Source organism: Papilio machaon, chromosome 16 (genome assembly GCF_912999745.1).
Source record: "Papilio machaon chromosome 16, ilPapMach1.1, whole genome shotgun sequence".
NCBI lineage: Eukaryota > Metazoa > Arthropoda > Insecta > Lepidoptera > Papilionidae > Papilio > Papilio machaon.
Genome location: NC_060001.1, coordinates 3,642,955 through 3,653,391, shown reverse-complemented (window position 1 = coordinate 3,653,391; position 10,437 = coordinate 3,642,955). Strand labels below are relative to the sequence as shown.

Sequence of the window (10,437 nt, the reverse complement as noted above, 5' to 3'; positions counted from 1 at the left end):
AATTTTTTTTTCAGTCATTTCTTTCAAAATACTACATAAACTATACTCTGATAAATTTTCAAATGAGAGGAAATGACTGAAAAAAATTTTTTTCTCTCCACGTTTGGGAGGCTGCCACTGCCCACCCCACCCACGGCGTCGCAGCTGATGGTCGCGAGTATTCATAGTATAAGTCCTTTATGCTTTTTACGAATTTTCGATTGGGAGGGAATTGGTCATGAAAATCTGTTGCTGGCTCCCGGACCATGAGGTCTCAGAGGCTAACGGAAGACGGAACGTGACAGGTGGCGAGCCGCGTTACCAACTTTTCCTCCCGGGAATAGACACATATTTGCGTATTGAATAAGGATGTTTTCCTTCACCGTACGAACGTCGCATAAATGTACATATGTAAATCGAAAAACACATTGGTGCATGGCGGGATTTGAACCCAGGACCTGCAGATAACAAGTCAAGTGCTTAACCCCTGAGCAACCGACGCTCCGCTGTTGTAATTTACAAAACAAAAATACATTTCGAAAATCGACTCTCGATATAATATAACATCAAACTTGTATGAAAACATACAATTTAACTGCATTGTTTTGGTATAATTTATTTATTCTCTATGTATGACAATAGCCATTTCTATACCTCGGTGTATAAGATAGAAACTCGTATTAATGAGGAACCTCAACAAGTAAAACTTGAACTCTCACTTATCTTGGTCCTACTATTCATACAAATTTTCTAAAATTATTATTTAATGTAAAAACCTACGAGTATTATATAGGTAAAGGTATAAAGAATTAATTTTCTAAATAAGTTTTATCCCAATTACGCCACTTTTTTTCAGAGGGGAATGCTATATGCATACTCCACGCCCCGGCGTGGACACGGTAGTGATGTGGGATTCTATTCCGGATGGGAAGCATACCTACTAAACCCCTTTGTTCCTCCTACGCATGGTGGCGAGGCCACGGGCACGTTTGCGCTTTCATCCGCGACCACAACCAAATTACACCACTGCCATTTTACAACATTTATAACTATTGTACTAAATATTTCCGCGTGAAGCTACGGAAACAGTTTTATTACTTAGGTATAAACTGTATGTGGCTTAGTATAAATAGCTGTAGTTTGTACCATGTTAGTCACTACTCTGAAACCCAACTTTCCACTTTAAGAATATTCAACGAAAAATGCAGTCCCCACTTGTAAGATAAGCAAGAAAATTATCCTTATTTATCTACTACTAGCTGAACTCATCTTGCATTGTGTTGCAAAATAAACAATTCAAATAAAATTGTTTTAGATCACATAATTTTTCTGGTATCCTCAGAACAACTTTCAAAGTTTCATCACAATATTTCTAGTGGTTTAAATACATATAATACACAAACATACATTTTATTTTATGAAATGAATAAATGAAGACTGGTATTTTTTCATTGTAATAATATAAATATGCATCTTTTACTGGTTTCTATAAACTTTAGCACAATTACAATTTGAATACAAATAATAAGCATGTTACAAGAAATTGTCACTTAAAAAATCATATTATCATCAATTTTATGACGCAAATCTATGATTTTCAGGTTATGTTGGCAGTTTTTATGCTGACTATGTGCATCATCAGTTCAAATGCCTCCACACCTGATGACGTATCCCAGGATGTGGACTCAACCACACTTGGAGACGATGGTGGTAAAGAAGGTGCTGGCTCCTTCAACATACTTGAATTCTTCGAACAAATCAAAACTAAAACGGATATAGCTAAAATATTTGGCACGATTTTTATTAAGACAAAAGAATAAAACTGTATCGTGATTTACTGTCTTGACACTTTGGATGTATTGTAAATAACTGTAATAAATTAATTAAAATGAAATACAACTATGTTTTATTCCTCAATCCCGCCAATGATGTCGATAAGTTACAACAGTTTAGTTCATATCATTTTTTGTCTTCGGAGATTCAGATTAGAAATAAACAATATTTTTAAAACATCTGTAACTATTGATACCTATCTTTGGGAACTTAAATATATTAATATACGTAACACGCAAACTATCTTTTAAAAATTAAAACCAGTTTATTATTAAGTAAAAACAAAAAGACACTTTGCCATTTATTTTTCTACGTATTTTAAATTTTATCAATTAAAATTGCTATTAGTTTGACTACATGAAAAAATATTACGATAACATAAAATAATTCCAAAGTTATCTACATTATTTGCATGCAAATTATTTGGATTTTACATAGTTATCTATCATTCAAAAGCATTCAAGTGTAAATATAAAAGGCAAGTCAAGCTTTTTGGTCATTTCAGAACCAAGTTAAATAACAAACAGAATTGTTAAAATTAAAACTAGAATAATGGTAAGTCTATTTAAATATTTTTACTTCGATTTCCTCATTTTTAATAAAAAAAAATATTTTAATCACGAAAAATTCATCTGCAATATCTCTACTATTTACTCAGAGTGTCGGTGGCGCAGTAAAGCGCTTGACAAGATCGAAACATCATGGTTCGATCCCCGCAATGTACCAATGAGTCATTCGATTGCTAAAGCCCCTCGGTAGAGACATCTACTTTAAAACATTTTTATATACCAATACCCGTCCATACCATATATGTATGTCACATTTCTCTCATAAAAGATTTGACTCTTGCTACGATACAAAAGCATTAAAAAGTGTTTACAACATCAATATCTTATCGTCTCAACTCCCATTATTAACATCAGCAGAAAAATTGCACATAAACAGGACTTGTTTTAATCAAAAACTTAAGCTTTGTTCCACTTTACCAGTGGATTCACGCAACTTTGACATAATATCGTTCAGACCGTTATATCCAGTGACCTCTATAGATGGATAGGTCATTGCTTGGAAACTACAGCTTTACTTTAACTTCTACTTATAGGCCTCTATAAATACCTGACAGTTAATACTATCGCCATTATTAGTTCGAATCCTCACCACAAATACCAATAGCGACCTCTGGCTTAAACTGGCGAAAATCAAATAGGCACAAAATTCCACAATATATAGCCGTGTATAGAGGTCAGAGGTTACAGTCCTATCAAAATTAAATGCCACCCTCTGAGTGGTTCACTGATATCATCAACAGTCGTTATAGATTTAATACACTGAATCCTCAATAAGCCACTCCCTTAGTGACCACTTAATGACTGATAAGTAATTAATATGTTAAAAATTAAATGTAAAAATTTCTTCCACAGACGAAAACTATCGGAATAATATTGGTTGTTTGTTTTATTGAACTATTATGTGCCACAGCAAATGGCAGGACTATTCGTTCGTTAGCGGGACGTAGCCTAATTAGTGGCAATACATCGGAAGATAGTGGCCTATTCAATTTTGGTACCAACTCTGAATCAGAAGATTTAAGCCTATCCAGTCCTAGTATCTTTGAAAACGGCGAAGGATACAGCATGTTTGATTTTGATAAACAATCCACAGGAGTAACCGAACCAAGTATATTATCACAACTAGATATGTCCTCAATGTTCCGGGGATTGATGGGTAAATGAATTATTATGACTTTGTATTTTAAATAAACATTGTTTTTATAGATACCTTGTTTTTATTTCAAAGTAGCAGTTACCTACAACTTCGTCCTCGCGGAATTAAAAATAGCCTATGTCACCTTACTGGGAATAGTGTCGCTTCCTAACAGTGAAAGAATTTTTCTAACAGTTTCAATAGCCTTGGAGCAAATCAAAGTATCAAATGCAAACTAACAATAAAATCTTTCCTTTTTATAATATCAATATTGACTAAATGTCAAGATTAGCCACCGATTTTAAAATCAAACAAGCTACTATTAATTTTCTTTTCTATTATCCTTCGTTTTGATTGATCGCCTAATTAAGTAAACAGAGGCACATCAAATTCTACAAGTCACGGCCATTACAATTGGTACTGACAATTAAATCGAATCAAATTAAATAATATTGAAGCTACAAAACTTTGCATAGAGCTAAAAACTGTTAATAATATTTGGAACACCATTATATGTGAACCCCGAAGTCTCCATCGATCCCCTACTTGGAATGAAAGGTATTATACCTTTGCATGTCTAAATTAAACTTACTTACATATCTAATAAATTAACGCAAGGTACCTTTCTAGATACCTTTTTACGTATACGTTTATACGTAAATTGGCCGAACTGATATGTATCAACAGTTTGAGTTTTGATGTTATCTCAGCTCGTTAAAGAAGTACGTAGGGTTTTTTTTCTAGGCAATTTATAATCTACAACTCATATTTGATAAAACTTACCATTTTGCCAAATATCAAGAAAAACTTACTATTGGTACTTTTGACCTTGAATATTTTTTTCCAAGTACAGTATCAATGGGGACCTTTCGGGGTTCACATATAATAGTGTTTTCAACATTCCTAACAATTTTTAATTCAGCATCAGCTCACTATCGTCCCCACCGAGGAGCTCGGAGCCTACCCCAAGTTAGGGGTGACAATTTTGAATTGCAAACTGAAAATGGAAATTAATATGGCTTCGCTTAATTTGACTATGCTAATTATAGTAACAGAAATACAATGTCTGTCTAAAAAATACGCACCAGTGGCGGAGTTGGCGAAACCGCAAACCACAATCCCTACGACTAACAAGCTGGCAATTGTTATTGGTCAATGATACAAAAAATACAATTACAAAAATAAGTTGAAATGATCTTCTCACATTAATAATTTTTAATAGTTAGGTTAAATATAATAATATAACCAAAGTAATTGACTTAAGTAAAGGATAGGTTTTATTACCTAACACCAAAACTATAAAATTGACGTAAGTCGATGAACCTCAATTTAACTGGTACAATATCCTTAAACGAAAATTCTTCACTTTACTTACGCCATTAAAAGGCTTTTACTACGTTGTTAACATAGATATAAACCATAAATATAGTAATTGGGGAAATTGTTTAATTGCAACTGTAAAACTTTATCGAGTTGCAGAAGATACAAATTTTGTATAAATACTTGTAATATATGAGACATTACAACATTACAGTAATATCTTAACTAGAAAACACATCAAGAAATACAACAAAATGTCGTCTACAACGGTAAGATGTCATTAACAGTTACCATTGTGCAACCACAAAACTGATAATTTTAATTTTTCTTTATCCCTGTACATAGTTTCCACTTCTTGTATTTCTACAGCATTGTAGTAACATTTAAGCTTTTATAATTCATAACGAACTTTACTAATTAACTTTGACACTATAAGTACGTTTTAATCTAATGCAAAGGTTACTATTAACAAGAATTTTTATTCTTGCACAAGAAACAAATTAAACAAGCTCATTATAATACTCACTCTCTTTTACAGGTTAAATTTGCAGTATTCCTATTTGCTGTTTGTTTATTTGAATCGCTGAACGCCGCAACGACAGTTACAAGGAATGTTCGAGACGTTGAAAGCGCTGAGGTCTCAGAGGCTAACGCGATAAAACCAAGGGGTGCAGGCGCCGGCTCATTCGATATCGCAGAGTTCTTCAAAGACTTCAAATCTAAAGCAGACATCGCGAAAATATTCGGCGGACTTATATTGAAATCAAAAGGTGTCGACAGTCCATTGAAACTGTAATACCAAGGACATGATAAAATAACTTTAACGTAAAGAAATAATAAAGATAATTCATAGCATTAAATAATTCTTTTATCTTCTTACCTTTTACTTCCTTTCTTTTTATCGAACTGGAACAGTATATCATAAATATGTTTTATATTCTTCTGGTCCAGACAGAAATGTCAATCAAATTATGAAGTTATCTATCTATAGTTAAAAATTAACAGTAAATATCTCATAATTTTACTTATTTGAGAGAGATCAGGAACACATTGTGGATAAACATATAAATATTGATTTTTATGTATAAAGAAGATAAGACACTAATAATACAAAGTCATTATCTGTTAAATAAATAAATACACGTCCACTCAATACAAAACTATAACGTACAAATAAGCATATGTACTTACATCATTTAATAACCTAGTCATCATCTATCGAATGACACTCAATGAACAAATCTATATCTATATCTATATATATAAAAGAAAGTCGTGTTAGTTACACCATTTATAACTCAAGAACGGCTGAATCGATTTGACTGAAAATTGGTGGGCAGGTAGCTTAGAACCAGGAATAGGACATAGGATAATTTTTACCCCGTTTTCTATTTTTTTTTATTCCGCGCGGACGGAGTCGCGGGTAAAAGCTAGTAAATGATAATTATAAGATCTTTTAAGTTTTTGTTAAAAAAATGTACCTCTTTTTAAGGAAAACGCGCAAAAAGATGATCATAAATAATGTAGAAGTGCATAACGCTATTTTTAATTAAAAAAAATCTATCGAATCTACTAACGGGCCGATAATTGTTTTCTTAATTTTTGATGTGAAACACTATAGGATCACTTGTAAACCGAATCGTTGGCGTGGCGACGGGTCGCCACGCTATACTGAGGTATACATTATTATTATCAATATTTTATCATCATTTTATCATTTTATTATAATTTTTTTATCATTATTTTATCATTATCATCATAATTATCATAATTATCATTATTATTTATTTAATTATAATATTTAATATTTTATGCATATTACTTGTACACACACGATGTTTCACATCTGGCAGGCGTCCCATGACGGCTCACAAGTTTTTTTTTTTTTTTAATAAAACAATGCAACATTTTAATTTTAATTTTTGAAACTGGAATAAAGAAGATTTTAGCATTGAAATTGTGAAATTGATACCAAATGGTAAGCTTAGTCGTTATATGCGCCCTCCTCAATGGTCTCGAGCCTATACTAAATTAGAGAAGAATCAGGCCTTAGTTAAACCACACTGGCCCACTGTCGATTGTTTGACTACACTGACCATTGAATTTTCTTCGCAAATACATATTTCCTTTCCAATAAATAGAAGGATAAATCTTCATATTAAATTTGTATATCGAAAAATGGTAATTTTATTTTATATTTTCATCATCAGCCTGTCCTTTTCCTTACGGAGGGCACACGCAGTGTATACTACTCTTCCATGCATTTCTATCAGCCGTCATATCTGAATTCATAATAGTTGGTACAGCAAGTTGTATTTGTCTCATAAAAAGTTCGAGATATAGGCATAGTAGTTAGGAAAGTGATATGAATTAGTTGCTTTGAAAATCTAAATATAACTAACTGAACAGTTTTGTCGTTATTGTCATGTTGAATAATCGTACGGGTCAATCCGCAAGAAAATATTTACATCGGGGTGTTTATGTCTGAACTGTTTTGAAGGACTGGTACGGAAAAAAGCATTATTATTATATTTGAGGAAAAATTTCATTATACATAGTACTGGTTCGTTATATTTGAGGATCATGATCTCCTTTACTTTTGCAGCAGATGCGTCATATATCTATAGTTAAAACCGAAAAAAACGTAACTTTTAAAAAATACTTTGAATGTATATTTTCTTTATTGATCTAACTGTTTACAAGGATTTTTTTTGAATACACATTAACAGAAAAAAGTAAGATCTTGTAAATTACAACGAAAATATTTGAAGATACTTTATACATTTTTCCATATTCTAATGACAGCCATTATTTTACTTTATCAATACATAATATTAAGGGTCAAAAATGTCCTTCAGAACATTGTAAAACACTTGGAATGGATCATAATCTTTGAAGCCTTCGAACTTTTCAGATTCCTCATTGTTTGTTGCAATTTCATTCTCTGCTGTGTTAGAGTCGCCTTTTTCTAATATTGCCTCTTCACCTTCACGTTTTGTTCTATTGTGTGCACAGTTTATAGAATTGATAAAGTAAACTATGAGGAATATGCTGATTAATAATTCCTGAAAACAAATAATAATCTAAAATTAATTATCCAAAATTGTGTTCGGGGATTTAGCGTCGATGAACACCTTGGTGTTCTCGCTGCTCGTTTGCCCCCTTCTCTTATAAAAAAAAAAAAAAAATTAGATAAACCCAAATAACACGTGAGATATTCATTCATTTAAATTATACGTCTTCTATTCCATTCTATTTTACTCTTTGTTTCCTATATTAAACGATTTTAAAACGAGATGAATAATATTTAGAATTTTTGTGTCCAGAGCGAAATATTTGTGGTACCATAAAATAGAATAGAACTATTCAATCACAGAGGTTATTAATAATATAGAAACATTATGAAACATGTGTTTTAAAATTCTATACAAAAACGTAACGGATCTATTATAAATATTTAAAATAAAATTGAATAGTATTTACCTTCGCCATTGTTGTGATTAGCTTTTCGATTGACGTTAAGACATTCTGACTTATCTTTATATTGGTGTGTGTATCCCAGTATCCTCATATAGGATCGTAATACTCCGGATATGAACCAAATGTAACTTTTATTGCTACACAAATGTCGAGACTTTATCTCTTTTTATTACCCACTATCATTTGATGTGTTTAGGATGTTTTGTGTTACGATGGTTGATCACCCCAATTTTACATGTATTTATCTTCTGAATTACTCAAAATTATTCCTATTTAATATGCTTCTAACTAATTTAAAGAAAGACACTTCAAGAAGTTGAAGCAAAAACTTTGTACCCATTTTTAAGATAATTGTCGGAAATGACAAACGTTAAATTTGTAACAATTAAAGTGTCAAAAAGTCTAGAAGAAGTTATTATTCATTAAAAAATATAATTTGATTATGAATTACGGTTGCATTTCGACCGATGCGTGACCTCTAATAAGATTTAATTAGTTGAAAAGGTTGAGGATATTATCAAATAAAAAAAAATACAATATATGGTAATTTACTGACAAATTAAGTTGTTAAGCATATTAACATGTAAGAGGTATAAAAAGAGCCTAATCAGTTCTTACAGCGCAACTTGTATTCCTTATCTGTTACCATGAAGTTTAAGGTAGGCTTTGAATTCGAAATTTAAATTTTCCACCGCATCATTTTGAAATTTACGGTTTTACTGCCACACTCAGAAACGGTAATTTGGTCCTTAGATGAGGTCCCTAGTGTAATTTTTCTATGACAATATGATGTTTATAAACTACTAGGTCGCCCGCGACTCTGTCCGTGCGGCATTAAAAAACTTTCTAAGTAGCCAATGTGTTCTTCCAGACTATGTTCTACAACCGTGCCAAATTCATCAAGATCCGTTGAGCGGTTCTGGAGATACCATCAAACAAACATCCATCCATCCATCAATCTAAACATTCGCGCTTATAATATAGGTAAGATAAGTAAGAAATAAGATTAAACGAAATTCCATGTCTGTCTTCAGCTTCTTATGTCCCCATCGAGGGGCACGAAGCCTACCAAGTTAGGGGACTATGTTAGTTAACCAGTATGGGTTGTTTGAAATCACAATATCTTTGAATTTTTTCAACGATATGTAGTTGAATGACGATGTTTACAAAACATCAATATGCAACCAAGTTTAAGCCTTATGTGTGTGTGTGTGTTATTTATTTTTTTGTTTTATATTATTTGTGTGGTAATAAATGTTTTTTTTTTCTTTCAACCACCAAAGATTTTTGCTACGAATAGATTTTCTATTTTCAGATATTATACACTATAATTTTATTCATATTAAACTGGTTGCTTATTATAAAAGCAACTCACGATACTAATTCGAAGGATATAACATATGGTACAACCGAAAAATCAGATATATTGTCTAAGATACGTCATATAGCAGAAACAAAGGACTCAAAAACTAGTGGTAATTGTAACTGATACTTTTCATACATTTATTGTCTTACTAGCTGTCGCCCGCGACTCCGTAACCTATTTGTTCTTACAGGCTATATTTTACATCTGTGCCAAATTTCATCAAGATCCGTTGAGTCATTCCAGAGATACCATCACACAAACATCCATCCATCCATCTAAATAAATAAAACATATAAAAAATAGTGCACCGCCTGCAGAATCTTATGGCCTCAGCAACCTCACTAGGCGTGCGGTTTCCAAAATAACAGCCTTTTGTATCGGGCCCTTAATCCAACCGTTTAGCGACAGCTTCTTAAGATGTTCGACGTAGCTCTTCGCTATTACTCGTTCACCAATACGACTTTCGGAATAACGGTAGTCGATCTCACACCCCATATGGCGATAGTCTCGTGAGCTAAATATAAGTATTTTAACAATTTATTATTAATGAAATTGTTCATTAAATAATATAAATTTATTTACAGGTCACAAACATCATTGCAAACACTAATAGGCCCTGTCTTTTTTTCTTTGAATCTTGACAAATATTATATTTATGCAAATGACTAGATTTAATAAATAATTTTTAATAACTTTCCATTTGTTTAATTTTCACGTCATAAATATACCATTTATTATACCAATGAGAATTTAAA

General features: G+C 32.0%; 1 protein-coding gene across 1 annotated transcript; it reads left to right on the top strand.

The window, feature by feature from the left end:
• The first annotated feature begins 5,046 nt into the window (after positions 1-5,046).
• LOC106716707 lies at positions 5,047-5,666 on the top strand. Its single transcript, XM_014510271.2, has 2 exons — positions 5,047-5,105; positions 5,375-5,666. The coding sequence occupies exons 1-2, from the start codon at positions 5,091-5,093 to the stop codon at positions 5,630-5,632; spliced, it is 273 nt and encodes a 90-aa protein (XP_014365757.2). The 5' UTR covers positions 5,047-5,090; the 3' UTR covers positions 5,633-5,666.
• Positions 5,667-10,437: the final 4,771 nt, after the last annotated feature.